The 22168-nt window shown below is 66.8% G+C and overlaps 3 protein-coding genes across 29 annotated transcripts in view; all 3 read left to right on the top strand.

Moving 5' to 3' along the window:
- The window catches only part of SORCS3 (sortilin related VPS10 domain containing receptor 3), a 979390-nt gene that overhangs the window by 528456 nt on the left and 428766 nt on the right, over positions 1 to 22168 (top strand). The gene's annotated exons all lie outside the window — the stretch shown is intronic.
- On the top strand, positions 783 to 13847 carry ADAM8 (ADAM metallopeptidase domain 8). Of its 12 annotated transcripts, none has more exons than XM_005225704.5 (24): positions 789 to 2132; positions 3134 to 3237; positions 4063 to 4139; positions 4214 to 4292; positions 4393 to 4469; positions 4598 to 4781; positions 5044 to 5103; positions 5257 to 5325; positions 5603 to 5772; positions 5874 to 5955; positions 6293 to 6441; positions 6781 to 6958; positions 7183 to 7272; positions 7356 to 7545; positions 7633 to 7714; positions 8028 to 8190; positions 8546 to 8623; positions 9096 to 9180; positions 10250 to 10364; positions 10829 to 11054; positions 11361 to 11444; positions 11594 to 11647; positions 12915 to 12992; positions 13356 to 13847. In XM_005225704.5, the coding sequence occupies exons 1-24, from the start codon at positions 2087 to 2089 to the stop codon at positions 13404 to 13406; spliced, it is 2571 nt and encodes an 856-aa protein (XP_005225761.2). In that variant the 5' UTR covers positions 789 to 2086; the 3' UTR covers positions 13407 to 13847. The 12 variants fall into 12 exon arrangements, 10 of the variants coding, with proteins under 10 accessions (XP_059738017.1, XP_015316211.2, XP_005225761.2 ...); XM_005225705.5 differs by having other exon boundaries at positions 11597 to 11647; XM_005225706.5 differs by having other exon boundaries at positions 791 to 2132; positions 10829 to 11006.
- LOC101903854 (sperm flagellar protein 1) lies at positions 13891 to 22060 on the top strand. 16 transcript variants are annotated; one of them, XM_024985914.2, is made up of 8 exons: positions 14171 to 14367; positions 14836 to 14947; positions 15849 to 16073; positions 16196 to 16305; positions 16848 to 16942; positions 17124 to 17227; positions 18733 to 18789; positions 18906 to 18995. In XM_024985914.2, the coding sequence occupies exons 1-7, from the start codon at positions 14229 to 14231 to the stop codon at positions 18743 to 18745; spliced, it is 798 nt and encodes a 265-aa protein (XP_024841682.2). In that variant the 5' UTR covers positions 14171 to 14228; the 3' UTR covers positions 18746 to 18789; positions 18906 to 18995. The 16 variants fall into 16 exon arrangements, 15 of the variants coding, with proteins under 15 accessions (XP_059738027.1, XP_059738025.1, XP_059738021.1 ...); XM_024985912.2 differs by lacking the exon at positions 16196 to 16305 and having other exon boundaries at positions 14161 to 14367; positions 18906 to 19107; XM_024985911.2 differs by lacking the exon at positions 17124 to 17227 and having other exon boundaries at positions 14173 to 14367; positions 18906 to 19107.

Below are 22168 nucleotides of genomic sequence, written 5' to 3' on the forward strand. Positions count from 1 at the left end.
GGCCGTCGTGGTCTCTGCCGTCCTCTCCCAGATGGAGCAGAGTCACTTGGAAGAATTTTTTGGCTTCATATAAAGCAAAGTGAAAACACATGGCCTTAGAGCAGCTTTAGGATGGTCACCAAGGTGCTGGGCCGGGCGAGACCCGGAGTGGTGTCCACACTGGTCCTTCAGGCTGGGGCTGGCTCCGGGCAGCAGGGGGCAGCACAGCCCCTGGTCCGCAGCTGGAGCCGCCTGGGTGTGGGTGAGTCACCAGCCTGCAGCCAAGAGGGTGCAAGAGCAGCCTGGGGCTGCCGCCTGAGGGGAGGCCCCACCCAGCCCAGTGTCCTGGGTGTGTCCGGTGGTGAGCATCTTCCTGCTGCCCCTTCCTGCAGAATTCCGTGTGTCTCATTTTCAAAATCCGGTTCTGACCACCTGTTCCAGGGGCCCCTGGCAGAGGATGGATGCCCAGGTTCCCCCAGGGACGGGAGTGGGGCAGTGCTCGGCCTGGCTGTGCCCAGCAGAGGGCACCCTCCGAACGGGGCTGGACTCGAGCTTCCTCTTCTGAGCTGTGTGTAGGCGTGACCTGGAGCAAGGAGGCTTGTCTGCCAGTCCGGGTCCTGTGGGGCTTCTGCAGCACAGGGTCTGCCTGCGGGCACCTGCTGGCCTCCCACCTGGCCCTGAGGCCCTCATCCCTGTCCTGGGCTCAGCACTGGGCTCTCCTGAGACGCCTCTGGGGCAGGTGGTGCGGGGGGCGGTGGTGGGCTTGCTGGCCGGGTCCTCTGTGGTGGGAGGGGCTCTGGCCCATGTTGAGGGGTGGCAGGGGGGCTTCCTGGCTGGCGGTGGCTCCCCTGTTGCTGAGCTGCCTGTTGTGCTCCGGGCAGCTCTGTGGGAGGCCGTGCAGTCCCAGCAGCTGGTGTTTTTGCCCAAATAGGGTCAGGCTGCCTTTGAACTTCTGCTATCAGGTAACACGCAACTCCAGGGAAGAGAAGTACAGTCGGCAGATAGTCTGGGCGTCTCACACGCGTCGTTTGGTGATGTGAGCTCAGGGACAGAAGCCACCTCTGCCCCCCACTGTCACCTGCGGCCAGGGCACCCCAGAGTGTGTGTGAGCCCGCCCTGCCCTGTATTTCTTTTCCTGCCATTCACTTCCGGGGAAATGATGGCCCGGTGAACTTTGACCTCTGGTCTGGAACCACTCGTGAGCACCACACCATCTCACCTGAGGCCCTGATATGCCCCGATGTCTGACCATGTCAGGGAGCCGGTCAAGAAGGAGATGTGGGTGCCAGTGGACGGCTTGGCTGCAGGAAGCCTGGGTCCCTGGGTACCAGGCCAAAGAGGGGCAGCCCCACCCTGCAGGACCGGAGGGCAGGACTGGCAGAAACCAGGAGAGCCGCCAGTGGGCAGGCTGCATCCAGCCGCTGTGCAGGGCACTGGCACAGTGGCCTGCTCCTGGGCTGCCCACCGGGCAGGCAGCCTCACATGCACCCTCTCCACAGCGCAGGGTCTCTGCCCCGAGTGAAGCGGCCGCCCCTGGGTGCGCCCTGCACCAGGCTCCCCAGCGAGGCCTCAGGGCCTGGGGACAGGGCTGCCCAGGGGCCGCTGGGGCTTTCTGTTCCCAGGAAGCTGGAGGGATGCCCCCCCAAGAGATCCCCCCCCCCCCCACACACACACACAGCCCTTCCCAGTTAGTTAACTCCACCATCCCAGCAGGCCCCCGGCAGCCTGGCCTGTCCCTCACCCGGGGCCTGTCCCTCACCCGCCTGGGGGATGCAGTACCTGCCCCTGGTTAATTCTGCTCACATTTAGCAAACTTCCCTGTGCTGAGCACTGGCTATAGTACCCGACTGGGAGCCTCGGGGGACTAGCGGGAGACCTGGGAGGCGGTGGGGGCCCCGCCCCTCCCGGTACCCGAGGCGCTGATTGGCCGCGGCCCGGGGGCTGGTCGCCGTGGGTGGGGCGCGCGGGAAGGAACCTGACTTGAGCGCAAGACGAACCTCAGTGCAGGCGCAGCCGTGGCGGTACCTGCTCTCACCGCCCTTCCCGGACCCCGGATCCCTGGGCCCCCGAAGGCCAGCGCGCACCCCACGCCCGCCAGACCCCCGCCATGCGCGGCCTCGGGCTCCTGCTGTTCGCTGCGCTGGGGCTGCAGGGTGAGTGAGAGCGGGGCCCGCGCTGCCTGCACCGCCGCCTGGCTCGCGGCTCCCCGCGCGGGACTCTGGGCTCGTCTCGGGGAGTCAGCCAGTCAGCGGGGAGACACGGGCGGTGGACGCAGGGAACCTGCAAAAGGGAACTGTGTGGGTAAATGGTCAGCTGGGCGTTTCCTGCGCTGGAGGAGGGCCTTGCAGGGAAGTTCAGAGTGAAGGGCTGGCTGCCCCCGCTCCATTCCAGGGCCTGGGGGTGATTGCCCACCTTTGCTGGGACCCCCAGCCTGGCGAGGAAGGGAGGATGGGGAGCGGTGGCCTGGAGCTGGGGGGTCGGGGACACCCCACGGAGTTGCCCAGCCACATGGGGACCTGACTTTCTCGGGGGACTGGCCGTGCTGCTGGCCTTTACCCCCACCCTGGCTCCCAAGAGCCTCCTGGGGTTCTGGGGTGAGGGCACTTCCTAGGCAGGCGCCCTCCCCTCGGCCTCTCTGTCCTGGAGCTTTGCCAGACAGTCTAATGGGGGCACGACCACTAACACTGGCAAGAGGAAGAATCTCGGGGGTGAGGCCGGTGGTCAGCTGGGGTCTGGGCTGTCTGGTCGGGGACGGGGCAGCTTCGAGCTCCAGGCGGGGTGAACGCTGCGGAAGAGGCTCTCACTCCGCCTTTAGACGCAGCTGAGTGATTATGGAGATGAGCGGGCAGACCCGGTTTCCCCCACCCCCCAGGGCCTGTGTGCGCCCTGGCCCCTGAGGGGGGCGGTATCTAGGCCACCCTGGGCTCCAGGTGGCAGCTGGTGAGCTCCGAGATGGGCTGGCGCTGGGCAGCGTCTGTGGGCACCGCCCAGGTGGGGGTCCTGTGGTCTAAGGCAGGGCCCCAACTCCGGCTGGGGAGCCAGACCTCGGGGTCTGTGGTAATTCCCCCAGAGAAGGGGCCGCGCACGGCAGCCTGGGAAGGGGCTCCCGGGGCGGGCGGGTGTGCTGTGCACTGCTGATCCCCCTCTCCCACAGAGGTTGCCCCCAGGGCCGCCCTGCCCCATGTGGAGCAGTACGAGGTGGTGAGGCCCCGGCGCCTGCCTGCACCCCGCGCTCGGCGGGCTCTGCCCTCCCACCTGGTAAGTCTCAGCGGGATGCTGGCCCAGGGGGTCCCCCCACCCGCCCCAACCTGGGCCCTCAGAGCCCATTTCCGACTCTGAGCAGGGTGATAGCTCCCTGTGTGCCCCGATCGTAGTAAGGGGGCTGAGGGCCAGGGGGCTTCCAGGCCTTTGGGCAGACTCCTGGGAGCTCACCTCCGCCGGAACAGCCTGCCCCCTGCCCTCAGGCCTCACCTTCTTCCGTCCTGCTCACCCTGGAGGCAGGGCTGCCTCGGGTGGCCCCGGCTGGCGCAGCCCCGTCTTCCTTTTTGGAGCCCGCGGGCCAGGGCCCCGCCCCGGTTTCACTCCCAGGGTTGACTCGCTAACACCTTTCCCGGGTGTTGGGGCCGGGCTGGGATTCCCCGGAGCTGCCTGGGGGCATTCCTGACTGGGTATTCGCCTGCTTGTTTGCATGTGCGGGTGGAGACAGCCCTGACCCTCCCTGTCCCGGGAGGCGCCGCCCACCGCCCTGGGCCCCTAGCCCCCTCTGCAGGCTCCGCACACAAGGTCCCAGGGTCAGCTGCAGCCTGGGGGGGGGCTGGAAGGGGCAAGGCCTTGCAGGAGCGGGTCCCCTGGAGCAGGGAGGGCGGCCCGGCCCCCTTGTCCCATGTCGGGGCCGGGGTCCCCCTCCCCCTCGTGGCCTGGGAGGGGCGTTGTCCTCTCCCCGCGGCCTGAGGTCCAGCTCTGGGTGCAGCTGCCCACCTGCCCCACTCCTGGGTACAGCCCAAGCCCCCTTGCCCCTCCAGGTTTGAGGTGGGCACGGCCGGGCAGGGCCTCACCCTGGACCCCTCCCTGCCCCCTGTCCAGGGCCTGTACCCAGAGAGTGTGAGCTATGTCCTAGGGGCCCGAGGGCACACCTTCACCCTGCACCTTCGGAAGAACAGGTAAGCGCCCATCCTTCTGCCCCGCACCTCTCTGTACCAGGGGTGGCCAGGGCACCACGGTGGCTCTTTTCCAGGGACCTGGTGGGCTCGGGCTACGTGGAGACCTACACAGCAGCCAATGGCTCCCAGGTGACAGAGCAGCTGCAGAGACAGGTAGGGCCCCAGTGCTCCTGCCTCGGGCCAGCAGCGGGCGCGGGAGCCGGGCGTGGGGAGCCGGGCTTGGGAGTAGGGTCCTCACACCCTCCTCCCGCAGGACCACTGCTTCTACCAGGGCCACGTGGAGGGGCACCCGCACTCGGCCGCCAGCCTAAGCACCTGTGCCGGCCTCAGGTGGGTGCTGCGGACCAGACGCCCCTCACCCTCCAGAGTGAGCGGGGGCCAGGAGGAAGGGGTCAGCCGGGTGCGGCAGTGGGGTCCCTGGGGCCACAGACTCAGGGTCACGCTCGTCTCTGCCCCAGGGGCTTCTTCCAGGCGGGCCCTGCTGTCCGCCTGATCGAGCCCCTGGCAGAGGCCGGGGAGGAAGGGCCGCACGCCCTGTACCTGGCGCAGCACCTGCAGCAGGAGGCTGGCACCTGCGGCGTCAATGACAGCAGCCTGGAGAGCATCCTGGGTCCGCGGGTGTCTGCAGCCTTCAGACCCCGGGTGAGTGGAGGCCCGACGCCTCTTGCCGCTCTGCTTGGGCCCGAGCGCCCCCAGACTGCTGGCTGCTCAGCGGGGAGGGGTGGGCCTGCGCCTGGCTCCGCCCCACAGCAGCAGAGCCCCCACCCCCGACGGCTCCCCCAGCGCTAGCCGGGGCGGGGCGCCAGCTCCAGGGCCCGGGAGAGGGTCAGCGTGTGGAGACTGGCTGAGGACCGGAGGGCTGTGGCTGGTGGCTGACTGGATTCTTGTCATCGCTTCCCAAAAGTGGTCAGAACCCAGAGAGACCCGCTACGTGGAGCTATTCGTGGTCACGGACAGCAAGGAGGTACCTGGGGCGGGGGCAGGGCGCAGGGGGGATGCGGGGTGGGTGCGGGGGCGCGGGGCGCAGGGGGGATGCCGGGTGGGGGGTGCAGGGGGGATGTGGGGGTGGGGTGGGTGCGGAGCCCCAGGCTGCCCGTGAGGGTCTGCCATCCTCCAGTTCCAGCGGTTTGGGAGCAGAGAGGCCGTACGTCAGCGGGTGCTGGAGGTGGTCAACCACGTGGACAAGGTGGGCGCTACTTCCACTCTGGGGGCTTCCAGCAGGGGCCGCTGGGACCCCTGGGCAGCTCAGGGCCAGCCTGACAGAAACCCCGCTGGACAGGAGGGTTGGGGCGGCCGTGGTGGCGGCCGGGCTGCAGGTAGAGCCATCCGCCGGGGGAGTGGGGAGCCGGGACCCCGCCCCAGCCCTGAAGACCCCTCGCATCACAGTGAACACCGCGGGGCCTCAGGCCCTCCGCCAGCCTCACCGCTGAGCCTGCCCCTCGCGGTTCCCTGTCCTCTGGCAGCTCTATCAGGAGCTCAATTTCCGCGTGGTGCTCGTGGGCCTGGAGATGTGGAATGGTGGGGACAAGATTCAGATCAGCTCCCAGCCCGACGCCACACTGGACAACTTCCTGGCCTGGCGGACTCGAGAGCTGGTGGGCCGGCAGGCGCACGACAACGTGCAGCTCATCACGTGAGCCAGCTGGGGGGCGGGGCCCCGCCGCCCCTGGGGTGAGGGGCTTGGGGCGCGGGCTCCGGGGCGCCGCTCTCCAGCGGACGCTGCTCTGCTTCCAGCGGGGTCGACTTCACCGGGACCACCGTGGGACTGGCCAAGGTGTCCACCATGTGCTCCTCGAGCTCCGGGGCTGTGAACCAGGTGCGGGGTCTGCAGGGCTCGCTGGGCAGAGGCTGTAGCCGGCCGTGGGGGGCGGGGGCGGCCGTGAGGCCTGGGCCTGACGCAGAGCACGTGAAAGGGGGCAGGGCACTCAGGTCCCCCGCTCCGCCCCTGCTGTGCCCTGGCCGCTGGGACGGCACTGACGCTGTTACTGTTATTTGTAATAATATTACCGTGTATCTACTATCTGAAGAAGCCACGCTGGCGGGAGCACCGCCAAGCCTCTCAGCCTCCCTGGGGCGGACAGTGGGGGAGGAGCGGGCACTGAGGTGGGACATCAGCCCTGGGAGCAGCCCCAGCCAGCACGGCCCCCCTGCAGGACCACAGCCAGAACCCCATCGGTGTGGCGAGCACCATGGCCCACGAGATGGGCCACAACCTGGGCATGGACCACGACGAGAACGTCGCCGGCTGTTACTGCCCCGTGCCGCGGGAGGGCGGCGGCTGCGTGATGGCGGCCAGCATCGGGTGAGGCTCGGCAGTCCAGCCTGGCCCAGGGCCCCAGGCTGGGGGTGGTGTCAGCGCGCAGAGCTGGCTCCACCCACCCTCCTGATAACAGGGATGACCCCAGCTCCCGGTACCCCAGGGACCCTCCTGATAACTGGAAGCCCTCCCTGCCTCCGCTCCCAGCTCCCGGTACCCCAGGGACCCTCCTGATAACTGGAAGCCTTCCCTGCCTCTGCCCCCAGCTCCCAGTACTCCAGGGACCCTCCTGATAACTGGAAGCCCTCCCCCGTTCCGCCCCCAGCTCCCGGTACCCCAGGGACCCTCCTGATAACTGGAAGCCCTCCCCCGCTCCGCCCCCAGCTCCCAGTACCCCAGGAAGTTCAGTCAGTGCAGCCAGGCCGACCTGGAGACGTTCGTGGAGAAGCCCCGCACGGCCTGCCTGTTGGACGCCCCGGACCTTGACCGGCTGGTGGGCGGCCCCGTGTGCGGAAATGGGTTCCTGGAGCGCGGGGAGCAGTGTGACTGTGGCCGTCCCGAGGTACAGAGCTGAGCACCGCCACCCTCCGCTGTCTGGGCTCGTGGGACAAGTCCCCATCTGCAGGCTGGGCGTCTGTGCCTCACCCCTGGGTGCCCTGCACACCCGGCCACACCTCCCGAAACGACCGGCAGGGCTGCTGGGTGGGAGTGACCAGTCCTCCCACGGCGGGGGCGGGGGGCCCGGTGTGCGGCCCACTTGGACCTTCGCTGTCGCCCCCTCCCCAGGACTGTCAGAACCGCTGCTGCAATGCCAGCACCTGCCTGCTGGCTGAGGGGGCCGAGTGCGCCCACGGCACCTGCTGCCACGAGTGCAGGGTGAGCCTGGGGCCCGGGCTCAGGGCAGGCGTGCGTGCTGGGGGCCTCCCGTTCCCATGCTGATCTTGGTCCCCTGGAACCAGGTGAAGCCGGCCGGAGAGCTGTGCCGCCCCGTGAAGGACCAGTGTGACCTTGGCGAGCACTGTGACGGCCAGCAGCCCACGTGCCCTGAGGACGCCTTCCGGGAGAACGGCACGCCCTGCCCAGGGGGCTACTGCTACAACGGGGCCTGCCCGACGCTGGCCCGGCGCTGCCAGGACTTGTGGGGGCCAGGTGAGGCGGGCACAGCCGCGGGACCGTCAGGGAGGCAAGGGTGGCAGCAGGTCCCAAGCCGGAGGACTGACCCGCTCCTGCCTGCAGGCTCGAGGGTGGCGGTGGAAACTTGCTTCCTCTACAGCATCTCCAAAGGCTGCGGGGCTGGGGTCCCCCTGCCATTCGGCAGGTGAGCGTCCCTCGTGGCCCAACTCCCCTGGGGCCAGGGCCTGGGATGTCCCCCTCCCTGGGGCCACAAGAAGGTCCTCTGCACAAAGGAGTCTGAGGCTGAGTCGGGGCCTCTCGGATGGCAGGGGTGGGGGGGCCGCCCTGCCCTGCCCTGCGGGACCCTCAGCCCGAGCGTGCTGCCCTTGTAGGAGGGCGGGCCCCTGGGGCTGAGGTGTGGATGCCTGTGGCCGCCTGGGGCCTCGGAGCTCCTGGCGCGCTGAGCCTGGAGCAGGAAGCCCCGCAGAGCAGCCCCATGCTCGTCCCTCTGTCGCCAGGGTCAACAAGTGTGGCACTCTCTTCTGTGAGGGGGGGCAGAAGACCCCGGAACGTGGATACTGCACGCTCACCATCTCCTCAGGCGTTTGCCGGGTTATCGTCCAGGACGGCAGCACGGAGTATGAGCCGGTGCCCAAGGGCACCAAGTGCGGGGAGCAGCAGGTGGGCCGGACACGCCTCCCGGTCAGGCTGCTGGGCTCAGGGCGAGCTTGCAGGCCCCACAGCAGGGCCGTGGCAGCTGTGGGAGAAGCCCCCCGTCAGTGAACGGGTTTGAAGACAGTCTGCGAGCCCTGGGGGTGGGCGCGGGGCGGGGGGTCCTCCGGCCCTGGTGGCCGCTGATGGCTGGCTGGGCGCAGTCCTTCCCCACAGCTGAGGTTGGCCAGCAGATGACGTGCAGGCGGGCCGTTGGGAGGGTGGGGGCTGTGGCCTGCCCGCCCATGGTGGCTGATGGTGGAGACTGGGTGCTTCAAGCAGGAGTTTAGACTGGCCACCTCAGGAGACCCCCGCTGTTCTCCAGGTTTGCTGGGACGGCTTCTGCCAGGGCCTCCACGTGTACAGATCCAGGAACTGCTCCGCCCAGTGCAACAGCCACGGGGTACGTGGGCCCAGGGCACAGCCCGCCACCAGCCCTCTGGGCTTGAGAGATGTGCCGGCCGTGCTTGGACCCCCCGCCCCGAGGCAGACAGAGGGCCAAGGCTGGCACCCTGGGGATGTTGGGAGCTGTTGGGACCTCCCGAGGCGGGGACTGTCGGGGATGTCCCAGGTGTCAGAGCCGGTGGACACGTGGGCAGGATGGTCAGGTGTGAAGCATCTGGTTCTGAGCTCTGACACTGGGAAGGCCAGGGCCCCGGGGCTGTGCCCTCTTGTGTCCCCTCCTGGGGAGGAAAGCTCACCGCCACGCCGCCCTGCTCCCTGTGGCGATGCCTGCTTTGCTTAGCAAGCCCTGCAGTGTCTGGGAGGGCTGCGGCTGTCGGCACCTGTGGTGAAGCCTTGGTGGCGGTGGTCCTAGACAGCCCGCCCGTCCTCTGTCGGGCGTCCCGAGGCCCTGACACCCGGCTGTCCCCCAGGAGTGCAACCACAAGGGTCAGTGCCACTGCCGCCCGGGCTGGGCCCCGCCCCACTGCGCAGAGCCGCTGGCCGACGCGCGCGCAGGTAGGCTGGGCGGGCCCGCGCCTCTTCACACGCTCCCAGGCCTGACGGGGTCCGGGCGGGGGTCTTGCCTTTCCTCAGACCACCTGGGCAGGGCTGAGAGGAGGCCGTGTGCCCTGAACCGTGAGGGGCCTGTGGAGAGTGTGGCCTTGCAGCCTGAGCGCACGGGTCCAGGGCGCCCACCCTGAGAGGGGAGGCCTGTCCCAGAAGGACAGCTGCAGGTGGCGCAGGCCGCTCCTAGCTGGTCCTCAACCCGCCTGGGCCCGGGGCCCGGCCTCCCAGCCCCACTGTCTCCCACTGAACACAAGGTGTGCACAGCGCTGCGGCCCCCGGGGCCTGGCCCGGCCACACCCGCGTCACTAGGGCCAAGGGCCACCCGCCACCAAGCCCCCACCCGAGGGCCACCCACCAAGCCCCCGACCGAGGGCCGCCCACCAAGCCCCCACCCGAGGGCCGCCCACCAAGCCCCCGACCGAGGGCCACTCACTAAGTCCCCAACCGAGGGCCACCCGCCACCAAGCCCCGGACCGAGGGCCGCCCACCAAGCCCCTGACCGAGGGCCACTCACTAAGTCCCCGACCGAGGGCCGCCTGCCACCAAGCCCCCACCCGAGGGCCGCCCACCAAGCCCCCGACCGAGGGCCACTCACTAAGTCCCCGACCGAGGGCCGCCCACCAAGCCCCCACCTGAGGGCCGCCCACCGACCAGGCCGCCTGCCACCAAGCCCTCAACCAAGGGCTGCCCACCAACCAGGCCACCCGCCACCAAGCCCCCGACTGGCATCCCAGGAGCCCGGAGCGCCGGTGTCACGCACCAGGTCTCGGAGCCTCAGGGCCTGGGCTTTGGGTAGCGTGGCCAGGGTTCTGGCTGTTGGCTTCGGAGCCTCAGGGCCTGGGCTTTGGGTAGCGTGGCCAGGGTTCTGGCTGTTGGCTTCGCCAAGGAGGTGGTCCCCTTGTCCCTCCTCAGCTCCGGGCTGGCCTGGCCAGGGCTGAGCTGCTGGCAGGCTCTCCTGGTCCCTGTGCCTTGAGCCAAGTCCGGCCCTGGTAACACCTGGCCTTCTGTGCCCCCACAGCCCCTGGGAGCCTCCGAACGCATGTGCTGGTGGGCGTGGGTGCCCTGGTGGTACTGGCGCTGATCCTGGCGGGCGTGCTCATCTACCGCAAGGCCCGGAGCCCAGTCCGAAGGAGGTGGGGGAGCTGTACTCTGGGCTCAGAGGACGTCAGCGTGTGCAGGGCCAGTCGCCTGCTGGCGCTGTTGGGGGGAGAGGGGACCCCATGGTGGCGGCCCCGCCCTGGGCCCCTGCCTTCTGCTGCAGGAGCAGGTTGGGCTGTGTGGACAGGTTGGTGACGAGGAAACTCAGAGAAGGCCACACCGGCGCACTGCCCGGGGGTGACACTGCCCTCTGAGCCCGCCGTGTGGGGACCTCACCCCTGGCTGCGGCAGGACACGCCTGCCAATGGCCTCCAAGCCTCCCTGCCCCGGGCCTGGCCTGACCCCAGAGCTCTCCCTGCGCAGCTGTGGCCCGCACACCCCGCAGGGCAGCTGCAGCTGAGGGGTCTGGGGCCAGGCCAGGGTCCCCACGCACAGGAGCCTCAATTCTCTGGGCTGAATCCTGAGACCAGGACACACTGACCCATCTTATTTCTCCTAGGAATGTGGCACCCAAGACGGCCATGGGGCTCTCCAACCCTCTGTTCCACGAAGGGCTCAGCAAGCCTGCAAAAGGCGGGGCTCAGGCTCCCCCCGGGGGCTCCCCAGAGCTGGCCCTTTACTCCCAGCCCCACAAGCCCACAGCTTCCTCGGTGACCCCTAAGCGCCCACCCCCTGCTGTAAGCGCCAGCCATCCCGACAGACTCCAGGCCACCCCCAGATCTCAGGTTCACGAGGCTCAGAGTGGCCCCCGTGACCCCCGTTTAGAGGTGAAACCAAGGCTCTAGGACGAGGGGTCTGAGGAGCCGCCTCAGCGGGGAGCGGAATCGAGCCTGAGGCTCAGTCTCTGAAGCGTCCATCCCAGGATGGTCTGGAGGCCCAGAGGCCTGTGCTGCTGCCAGACCTCCGTGTGACCCCAGGGCCGGGGGAGGGGCCAGAACCCTGGGTCCTCAGCGGGTAGGGGGCAGCTCTGAGCCAGGCCCCTCTGGGGATGGTTGCCCTGGGAGACCCAGGCTCACGCCTGCTCCCTTCAGCCTCCAGGCTCCCTTCAGCCTCCAGCCGCCAAGGCCAGCCCGCCGTCCCCGCTTCCTGTGTACCCACCGCAGGCCCCGGGCCAGGTGAGCAGGGAGGGGGCACAGCACGGGCCCTGGGGGAGGAGGGTCTGTGGCTGCACTTGGTGGGCCAGGCGCCCAGTCTGGCAGTCCAGCGAGGACATAAACAGCACCCAGGAGGCCTGGGGGTTCTGACCAGTCCTCCCCATTCCCAGCAGCTCAGACCCGCTCCTCCTGCCAAACCCCTTCCGGTGCTGAAGCCAAAGCAGGTGAGAGGGCCGTGGGGGAGCAGCTCAGGGGCGCTGTGGGCCCCGCCTCCCTTCTTTCGAGGCTTCCACGGTTTGGGAAAGGTCTCTCCCAAACTTGAGTCACTGGTGCCCCAGCAGGCCCCCTGCCTTGGGGCGCGTGTGGGAGGCCCTTCTACCCACTGTGAGGTCTGGCTCTGGTGGGTCGCCTCCATTGCTGGGAGCACTGCTGAGGGTCCTACACACCCCTGGACACACTCTCACCTCCCCGCAGGCGGGGGCTCCCCTGCTCTGACAGATGCTGAGGCCCAGAAGACCAGGCTTTCTCTGCCCTCCTGGGGCGGGGCTTTGCCACCAGGCGTCCTGTGGGCCCGTGTCAGCCTGTCCGTCCCCAGTGGTGTGAGCTCATCACCGGTTGCAGTGGTGTCACTGTTAGAGCCCTCCTCCCTTTGTGGTTAAAGCTTGGAGGTGTTTGGAGAGACACCAGCCCGGTTCCTCCTCAGGCCAACCCACGGGGCCTCTGTTGGTGGATCTCGCCTGGGACAACCGTTACTGCAGTGTCTATTCAATGAAGACTGACTATTTCTCTTTTCTTTTTAACTTTTCACGTTGAGTTAATTTTAGAGTTACAGTAAAATTACAAGAAAAAGTCTTTAAATAAAGTTTTAGGAGGGGTTTTGACAGGCCAAACAGGGACGGGGGAGTTGGGCAGACAGATTTCCAGCCCAAGAAGTGAAGGCAGCCAGGGAACTGTGCTGGAGAAGAAAGTGCAGGCCGCCCCCATCCCTCAGCCCCCAGCCCCTTAGCAGGGCCCTCCGGGTGCTGGGCCACACCCCACCCTGGCCTGGGCTGAGCAGGGCTCCTGCTACAGACCTTCCTTCCCCACCCCAGACAAGGTTGCACCTGGAAAGCTGAAATGCAAACAAACGCACGTTTTAGTGGAGAATCCTTGGTTTTAGACCTTCCAAAGACCCATATTTTGGCAATTTAAGAGCTTTTCCTGGGTAGTGTTGGGGTGGGGTGAGGCGGGGAGTTGAGGGAAGGGGGCAGGGTGGTGAGATGACCCGACAGGCCCAGGAATGGGCGCCCTGCCACGCTTGGGTTTCATTCAAAGGTGGTACCAGCCAGGGCAGGGACCGTGTTGAAGGCAATTTTCTGTAGAGAGAGCGCAGCTCAGAGAAGCCTGCAGGCCAGTCCGGGGCCGAGCACAGCACCCAGGGAACTTCCTAGAAGTGCTGGGCAGACAGCGCCCGGGCACTGCCAGCCATCAGCTGTGTCTCCGTCCTCCCAGGTCATCAAGCCGACCTGTGCTCCCCCGATGCCACCCATCAAGCCTGGAGCGAGAGGGGCCCAGCCTGGACCCACTCAGGTGAGGCCCTCACTGCCAGATCAGTGCCCACTGGGTGGGGCAGAGCTCGCTTGCTTCCCCACAAGAGGCCGTAACCTCTGCTCTGTACTCTGTCAGAGGACTTCTCAGTGCTTACTGCTTCTTCCGGCTGCTAACGTCTTTTTCTGCGCTGGTGTAAGTACGGAAGTCTACTGCTTCTGGATAGAGAATAGACTTCTTGATAAAGCATCAGCTGTTAATATCCAGGGCTGTTGCCACTCTGAGCAGAGTCATGTTTTTGGATGAAATGAGGATCCAAATTTTAAGAAAAGTAAAAGGAAGTTAGATTCAGTTGTGCTCTTTGTAGTAGATGGTCTTTACTATCGGTTTTTTTCCTTCCCCAAGGGAGCTGCTGACCCGAAGGTTGCTCTGAAACCCCCTGTCCAGAGGAGGTGATGGGGCCCAAGCTCAAAGCACCCTCAGGGGCATCTGTGCACCTGTCTGGATGTTGCATGTGGTCTTGTGACCTCGCCAGCAGCAACAGCAGCAGCAGATGCAGCCGCCTGGCCCCAGGCCCTCCACCCCATCAGGGCCTGAGTCCTCTCTGAACTGTCCTAAGAGAAGAGCCAGCTCCTAAGGGCCAAGATCACTCTTTGGTGTCTCAAGGTCACAGCCTAGGGCCTCTGGACCCGGCACTCCCTGGCTGGGCCCAGGACTCCCAGCTGGGCCATCGGCTGCTGTCCTGACCTGGGGAAGGAGGTTGGGGGAGGCCAGCCCCTCCTCAACCACGTGTGTCTTCAGACGGCCACTGATGTCTTATCTGGGTCCCTGAAAACCTCAGGTGCACCTTCAGCAGGGCTCAAAAATTTAATAAAAAGTTTCTATTTTACGATTAAATTATTGATCAAGTTTTAAATGACGGAAAGTTTTTACTAGATCAGCGTAAAGTGTTGCATGCGAAACAATGTGGAATTTAATTTATAAGACGGAAGAGTTCAACGCTTGTTAAAACAGAAGTCTACTGTCGATGCCTGGACGGCAGCGCGCCGGGCCCGCCGGCCCTTCACCGTCTCGGGGACCCCCCAACCTCACCGCGTCGGTATGGCTTTCCGCCCCGACCCCGAGCCTCCGGCGGGCACCCAGCGGGCCCGCGCCCTCACCTGCGCCCCGCCCTTCCGGTCCCGGCCCTTCCGGCCCCTCCCGGAATTCCGGTCCCACAGGCGCTTCCGGCGCCGTCGCCCGGCAACGGCCTAACAGCTGGCCGCGCCGGCCGCCGCCATGCTGGACGCTGCCAGGCCGCGCCCCCCGGCCCCGCCGCCGCTGCCGCCCGGCGCCCTCCACCGTCTCTACGCCTGGCTGGACGCGCTGCCGCCCAGCCGCCGCAAGCGCCACCTGGCCCGGGACTTTAGCGACGGCGGTGAGGGGCCGGGGGGCCTGCCCGGGCGTCCAGGCCGAGAGCCCAGCGCTCGTCCTCCTCGGCCAGCGGGAGCCCCGGGGCCTGGTTGGCGGGACGGCCAGGCGAAGGCCGCGGCCCGGGCAAGGTCCCCGCACCTGGGCTCCCTGCGAAGCCGGGGCGTCAAGGCCCCCGGGGAGGGGCGGGAGAGCCGCTGCCTCGATGGCCCTGGGAGGAGGAGTGGGGCGGCAAGGTGGGGCGGGGGGAGGGGGGCAGGAGTTCCTCACGCCCCGCCCCCGCCTGCCCCGGGGGTCCCCTAGCAGCTCCTTGGAGCCCGCTGGCCCTCACGGTCCTCCCGCCGGGGCGCCCACACCCTGCGGGGGCTCCCCGGGACCCCTGTCTATCCTCCTCCGTGTGGAGGCCCTGGGGGACGAATATGCAAATATCCGGGGCCCCTCGGCTCGCCCCACACCCCTGCCCGCCCCGCCCCAGTGATGCTGGCTGAGGTCGTGAAGCTCTTTGGCCCCCGGCTCGTGGACCTGCACAAGTACGTCCCCACCTGCAACACCGGCCAGAAGCGCAGCAACTGGAGCGTTCTCAACAGGCAGGGCTCAGCGGGGCTTTCCGCCCCGCCTTCCCTGCTGGGCCCACTCCTCGCTCCCCAAGGCGGGCCTGCATGGGCGGCCCCCACCCTGGGGACAGGTTCTCAGGCTGTATCCCTGCCGTGGGCTTCCCTGATACTCTGTCCAGTTCCACTTGAGGCTCCTGGGGGCTCCCCACCAAGAGGCCAGCAACAGTCACCGTGAGACACACTCTGCAGGGCATTATCCTGCTCACTCACCTCGCCTCTCATGCACTCACCGGCCAAAAAGTCTGGGTGACAGGCTGCTCAGGCCCAGCGAGTCAGAGGGAAGACGGATAAGTGAGGAGATGGGGCCAGCATCAGTTGTGACAAGTCACGTGAGGACACTGAGGCAGGAGCACAGGAAGTGACAGGGAGCAGCCTGAGGGCAGCCACCTGGGTCTTTGCGAGGCTGCAGTGGGGAGGGCATGCGGAGCCACCAAGGGCCCTTGGAGGACACTGCCCGAGGGCACAGTGCCTTAGCCGGCTTGAGGCCTGGCAGGTTCTGGTGGGACTTACTCGGAGGGGAGAGAGACTGGGGGAGTTGGAGGTGAGGTGGGCGGCTGCCCCCACCCCCAAAGCCTGGAGAGGTGGCAGCTGCAGGCAGACCTGTGAGAAGTCAGGCTCTGAGCGCTTGGGAGGTGAGCCGAGGCGCCTCAGGAGGATGAGCGCTGCCTAGGGAGGTGGCGGCGGGCCGGGGACTCAGCTGGCCTGAAGGCACAGCACTCTGTGCCCCGTGAGCCCCGGGTGGCGACCGGGAATGAGATGGCCCCAGGCCTCTGTGGGTGTGGGGGCCGGAAGGCACCCCAGTCCAGCCGCTCTGCACGAGGTGGGCGTCCCCACCTGGCCTCTGGTCTCAGGGCTGCACCTGCTGCCTCTGCAGGAAAGTCTTCCACAAGCTGGGTCTCAGTGTCTCAGGAAGAGATCCGAAAGGTGATCGTCAACACCCCTGGGGCCATCGAGCCCATCCTGTGTGCAGTGAGGGACAAGGTGGAGGCCTCGAGGACCCGCCCGGCATGGCTGGACACGTGGGTACCATCACGTGGCCATGGCCTCTGCTGTGTTGGGACACGGGCTCGTTGCCTGCCGATGAGAGTAAAACCAGGAAGTAAGTGGGGGCGAAGCCCCGTGTCCCCGTGCCCAACTGGCCTGCATCCCTTTTCAGAAGCGCTTGGGTCCAGACCGTGCCCCCTCCTCCAGCGAGCCCGTCCCCCTGCCCATCTGTGACAGGGAGATGCCGGCAGGCCTGCGGACAAGGACGGAGTCAGCCTCTTCCGGGGGTCTCACGGCACAACGCTGGAGCCCCTTGCAGGAAGCAGGACGCTCCAGTGGTGACGCTGGTGGGTGGGGCTCGCCTCCCCTGCACAGGCTGGGGGTGTCCAGACCGCCCCCCCACCCCCGGCCCGTGTGGGGGCCTGTGCCCGGCAGACCACCCTGCCCCCCGCGGGGGTGGCACCCAGGGGGAGGGGTGCGCCTTGCTCAGAGGGAGCCCCGCTCCCGTCACCCCCGCAGGGGCCCTGCCCACAGGCGCCAAGTGGCTGTCGTTCAGGCTCAGGGGTCAGGCTCAGGGGTCGCGTCTCTGAATGAGGAAGCCGTTCAGAGGTGTGGCGGCTGCACCTGCGGACCAGCTCAGGCCCGACATGGCCACAACGCACAGCCCCTACCCGAGCTGGAGGCCGGAGCTGACGTGTCCGGTGGTCTCGCAGGCCTGCTGAGCCTCTCAGTGCACTCTGGGGCAGAGACCCATTGGAGTCGGAGGGCTCCGGAGAAGATGGGCCACTGTGCATGCAGAGGGTGGGCTCTGGGTTGAACCCTCTGCACCGCCCTCACTGGCCTGCCTGCCCGCCCGCTAAAGGCCCGTGCCTGCCTTTCTGTTTTCCAGCCGGGGAGCCCTGGCAGCACCTGGACCCTGGGCTGCCGCAGCGGCTGCTGGAGGAGAAGGAGCGGGTGCTGGCAGTCCTGCGGGAGACCGTCAAGGTGCAGGCCTGGGCGCCCTCCAAGTAGCTTGGCCCAGCATGCGGCGAGGCAGGGGCAGCCAGGCGGGGCCCCTGACCGGGGGAGCCCGTGAGTGTATCCCAGAGATACCCAGAAGCAGAGGGGAAAGTACAGTGGGCCACCACCCCTCGGAGACTGACCAACCAGCCTTGCCTGTCATCAGACACCAGAGACCACGAGTCAGGGGCTGCAGACTCACAGGCCTTGCCACCCAGACATACTGGACAGCAAGCTCGAGGGCCCTGGGGCCCAGTCAGGGAGCAGAAGGTAGCTCCCTGAGACGCAAGCCTGGTTCTGGGGCGCTCGCCTTGTTCTGGGCGAGCCTGTTCCCCCTCTCGCTCAGGGTCTCCAGCACTCCCGGGTTCAGGAGGTGCCTGGGTGTCACTGCCGTTCAGCAACCCCTGCGTGCTCTTTCAGCAATGCCTGCGTGCTCTGGCTGGGCGTCCAGGCTGTATGTTTGGACCTGGGACAGTGGGGGGTGGGGCGTGCAGGCCACTCAGCCTCGGTGTCGGAGGAGCTGTAGAAATGGTGATGACAAAGCGCTTCCTGCTGGCTCTGCGAGTCTTGATGCAGCTTTTTTGAGGAAGCAGGAAGGTGGCGTCATCCTGTGGTTTGCATCTGCTGGATGGCAGGGAGGAAGCCCTGTCTCAGCAAGGCCCCTTGCCGCCCTCATTCCCTGCCCGGTCTGGGCCGTATGCTGACACGGAGGCACGGCCACCGTGGGCCGCAGAACAGCAGGGTTTGAACCGCACGGCGGTGTTCACTAGACGGGCACCAAGGCGCTGTGGTCTGCGCTGCAGACCCGACGGGGAGGGGCTTGCGGCTCCCCCCGCCACCAGATTGATCAAGGACCAACCGCGTTTGATTCTTGAAACCCAGAGGGCAAGACAGCTCACCTGCTGTCTGGGTGACACAGTTGAGTTCCGCTTCCGTGACCGTCACTGACGTCAGATAGAACAGATGTGGGGGCGGGGGGCGTGGAGGGGCAGCATCCCAGGGCTGACGGGGGGGGGGGGGGGGCAGCCATGCCGGGGTCCGAGCCTGCAGCATCAGCTGAAACAAGGCAGCGTCCAGCCTCGGGACGCCCCTACCCTTCATGCTCACCGCCGAGGGGCAGTGCGGCCAGCCATGGCATGCTGGAGCTCAGGGCCCTCGGAGGGTCGGTCTCCTGAGATGCTGGCCCCCTGCCTCAGCCAGCGGGAGCCCTCTGTCCTCTGGACACGCGTTCGGGGGCAGACGAACTTCCAGATCTGTTCACTCAATGTTGGGGCGTGGCGGGCGCTCTCCTTCCAGGAGGGGAGTTTGCGCCCTGGCCTTGCTTGGGGGAGGCTGGGGGGCAGTGGCTGTGCGTGAAGACAGCTGAGCAGGAGCGCTGGGCGGGCGGTCCTTGACCGTCTGTCTGCCCGGGGACGTGTTCTCGGCCGTTTCCCTTCAGGAGTGACCCCTGCACGTGAGGCTGTTCCCTCGGCAGGCTTGCTCCGAGGACCTGGCCTGGCCCGGCTGAGCCGCTGGGCAGGGCTGCAAAGGGAACCGGCCAGGAGGCTCCTTGGGTCTCAGGCAGCCCCTCCCTCTCCTGGCCTGTCCTCTATCACCTGGGGTCTCAGGCTCATTTCAGGGACCCACGTTTCTGCCCAGAGTGGCCTGCTTGAGGGCCTTTGGTCTGATTGCTGACGGTGTGGCCTTTAAGGGGGCTGGCTAGACACTCAGCCTGGGGCTGAAGCTGCCCGCCGCAGGAGTGTGGACAGGCGTCCCTCGGGTGTGTGTTCCTGCAGGTTCTGCAGATGAAGGTGGCCAGGCTGGAGCACCCGGTGAAACTAAAGGACCAGCGGGTCAGAGCGCTCACGCGACAGGGGGACCAGCCCCAGGGAGGGGGCACCCGGGGCCAGAAGGGCCCCCTCCCCTGTCCACCAGACTCCGACCTCGAGCCCACTTGGAAATCCCCTAGACTGGGTGTTTCTGGGTGTGGCAACGCACTGTCCATCAGACGTGGAGCAACCGAGGAGGACCCGAGCCAGCGTGTCCACAAGCAGAAGCCTGGCCCCTCCTGACTGCACATCCCGGGTGCCCAGCCGATGTGGCCTGAGGTTCCCCTGCTGCCCCCCACCCCCCCGCCTCCTCCCCACCAAGAAGACCAGTTTGGACATGAAGATGGGTCTGGTTCCCTGGAGCCCCTGAGCGTCCTAGCGTCACTGTGAACGTGGAGCATCTGCGGGCAGTTGTGTGCTGAGGGCGGTGGGGTGGGGGCAGCGTCTCGAGTCAGCCAACCTGCTGTCCCGGGGGCCCCGTGGAAACAGCTCGCGGGAGGTTGTGCTCCCTGAAGGGTGCCTGTGGGGACCTCACAGTGGTCACCCGACATGGCCAGTCACCCCTCCTTGCTCTGGAGGTTTTGGGGGTCAGAGCAGTGCCAGGACGGGCTCCCCCCAGTGTATGTGGGGCCCTGGCCCTGGGTGGGGCCATCAGGGTGGGGGCCAGGGAGTCCTGAGATGCCGAGGTTGGGGGCAAGGGGCTGTGTCCTATCTGTCCTGTGTCCTGGCACTTGCACCTTCCTGCTCCAGCATCCAGGGTACTCCCTCCCCACCCCGCCCCCAACAACTGACTCACTGTCCCCCCTTCCCCGTATACACTCACACGCCCCGGGGCCCCTGCAGGGTTTCAGGAAGCAGCGTCAGAGCAGAAACCTCCATCGGTTTCAGAGCTGCTCTGAGTCAGCCCACGTCCTCCCTGAGTCAGACGTGCAGCCCTGACCCCACAGCACAGATCTGGCCCCCAGGCTTGGAGGGACCCGGGGTTTGAGGCGGAGGGTCTGCTTCCCCAGGAGGGGCCGTGGAGGCTGGTTAGGGGGGTCGCCCAGGAGGGGCCATCTCTCAGATTTCTCCTGGGCACAACCTCGCCCCTGGAGAGAAGCCCCAGGATGTGTCTGGGGGCAGGTCCAGGCTGCCCGCTGTGGGATCCAGGCTGCAAGCAGCCCCCGCCGCTCCAGCATCAGGAGCCACAGAGGGAGATGGGCTCCACAGCCCAGAGCTCGAAGTGTCTCGGGTCCAGGGGCTGGAGCGGGCTCAACAGGGCACAAGGCCGGGGGGCCTGTGGAGGACCATGCCCCCCACCCTGCCAGCTGAAGGCTCCGTGCCACCCGCAGGGACAGGAACGCAGAGGAGCAGCCAGGGTGGGGGTCAGGCACAGGGCACACTGATTCAGCCTGGCCGGTGGCCAGGTGGCTGTGTGCTGGGCGGTGGGTTATGGGCAGAGCTGGCCAGGCCTGGGCCCTGGGGAGACGCAGAGGCAGGCTGTCCCTGGAAGAACATGAGGTGAGGCTGCTCTGTGGCCACCCGCTGACCCGAGCTGCCCGTGCCATCCGCTCACTGCTGCTGGCCAGGGGCAGCTGTCTGCTGTTAGAGGCCTGGTGAACTCACTGTGAGCTCACCCCAGCTTTCCCCTTGAACGGTGGGTGCAGAGACAGCCCCTGGGGGTTAATGATGTTGAAGTCAGGCTGCCCTGCCCCTCCCGCAACCAGGACGCAGACACCAGGGCCTGTTAGGTGTCTGCCTCCACGGGTGTGGGTGGACACCCGGCGCCCGGCGAGTCATCTGGCAGATCTTTTTGCACCCGTTATTTCATGATTTTAAAACATTTTTAGGGGAGACCCTTGGAGGTGCAGAGGTGTGAATGACAGCCTGCAGGCCCACAGGGACGCCCCCTGCCCAGGGTGGGCAGAGGCAGCCTGCCCCTGGGCCTCCCCAGTCTCCTCCGCGAAACGCGGCCGCCGCTGCCGTAGAGGTGCTGAGGAGGCCACGCCCTCACTACCCCTGAGGCCCCCAGGCTGGTCCAAGGACGGCCCCGTGTGGCCAGGGCAGGAATCACGCCCTCCTGAGTGAGTGAACTCCGCGAGTTGGTGATGGACAGGGAGGCCTGGCGTGCTGCGATTCACGGGGTGGCAAAGAGTCGGACACGACTGAGCGACTGAACTGACCCTCCTTAAAAATGGCAAGAGGCTGTGATGCGGGGCTGGAGCCCTGGTGACCTTCCTGCCGCAGAGGACTGGAGGGCTCTATGCTAATTCCCGTGTCAGCCAGAAGCCCTCCAGGCCTCCACCCACCTGAACGCAGGTGAGCGGTGTGGACTGCACCACGGAGCCCACAGTGTAGACAGAAACGCCAGTGGCCTCCAGGCCTGTGGGAGCTCCTGGCCTCCCCCCGCTGCCCCCATGATGCCCTCCCCAGCTTGGCACGTCTGTTTCCGTGATTTCTGAAGCAACTGATCCGGCCTTTCCTTCCCAGATGGGTTTCGAGTGAGTGCCACCGACGCTGGGGAGATGCTGGCCATGGCGAGCTGGACGTGCTGCTGTGGACGCGGCTGGGGGCGGGGGGCGCCCACGGGGCTGCTACAGAGGAAGGTCCTCCCGACGGGGTGGGCGGTGCTGGGGCCGCGACCTTCCCGGAAGCCCCGCCCTGCCCACGTGGCACGCCGCAGTCCAGCGGGAAGGGGGGCCTGGGGCGAGGGACCGCGCCCCTGAAACAGCCGGGAGGTGGGATGAGAACAGGCGGACGTGTTGGAGGAGGGCCCTTGGGAGCCCAGCAAGGCTGACTTCTGAGCAAAGGCGTGAAGAAAGCGAGAGGCTGCAGCTCAGACGCGGCGCAGCGGGGCAGAGGCCCGGCACGGGCGGCGCACGAGGCGTCGGGGGTGGCGGGGTGCGAGGCTGAGGCTGCGAAGATCGGGGCTGCAGCGCCTCTGAGGCGGCCCGAGCTCCTGGGCATTGCTGATGCCTCAACGGCTAGGGCTCCAGCAGGCAGGGGCGCGGGTGCTTGACCACAGGGCCATAGAGCCATCCTGGAGGGTGGGGTGGGGGTGGACCCCGGGCTTCCCGCTCCCGGGCTTCAAGGCTGAGAGCGAGCCAGGCCGCGTTTCTACTCCGCAAGGTGCAGCAGCGGGGCCTGATGATGTGGATGTATTGACTGTTCTCTGACACGTGAGAAGCACCTTTCCAGAGGAAAAGCACCCTAGCTGCACAAAATGTGTGAGAAGTGAACTAGTGACAGCTTGCATGAAACCATTGCAAATTGTAAGGTAATTATTCTCCAAATAAAAAGTATATTGAAAAACTGACCTAGAGGTTCACCCAGAACATAAAGTTTGTTTAGTTCAAACAGTGTAAGTGTTAGTCACTGAGTCCTACTCTTCGAAACCTCAGGGACTGTAGCCCGCCAGGCTCCT

The sequence above is a fragment of the Bos taurus genome, chromosome 26, assembly GCF_002263795.3.
Source record: "Bos taurus isolate L1 Dominette 01449 registration number 42190680 breed Hereford chromosome 26, ARS-UCD2.0, whole genome shotgun sequence".
Classification (NCBI taxonomy): domain Eukaryota; kingdom Metazoa; phylum Chordata; class Mammalia; order Artiodactyla; family Bovidae; genus Bos; species Bos taurus.

What these genes read in the sequence shown, in the direction of transcription:
- ADAM8 (XM_005225704.5), top strand. Translation starts at nt 2,087, where the DNA reads ATGCGCGGCCTCGGGCTCCTGCTGTTCGCTGCGCTGGGGCTGCAGG. An exon ending in GCTCCGGGGCTGTGAACCAG is followed by an intron (nt 5,956 to 6,292) that starts GTGCGGGGTCTG and finishes GCCCCCCTGCAG; the next exon opens with GACCACAGCCAGAACCCCAT. An exon ending in CACCGCAGGCCCCGGGCCAG is followed by an intron (nt 11,445 to 11,593) that starts GTGAGCAGGGAG and finishes CCCCATTCCCAG; the next exon opens with CAGCTCAGACCCGCTCCTCC.
- LOC101903854 (XM_059882037.1), top strand. Translation starts at nt 14,229, where the DNA reads ATGCTGGACGCTGCCAGGCCGCGCCCCCCGGCCCCGCCGCCGCTGCCG. An exon ending in CCGGGACTTTAGCGACGGCG is followed by an intron (nt 14,368 to 14,835) that starts GTGAGGGGCCGG and finishes GCCCCGCCCCAG; the next exon opens with TGATGCTGGCTGAGGTCGTG. An exon ending in AACTGGAGCGTTCTCAACAG is followed by an intron (nt 14,948 to 15,848) that starts GCAGGGCTCAGC and finishes CTGCCTCTGCAG; the next exon opens with GAAAGTCTTCCACAAGCTGG.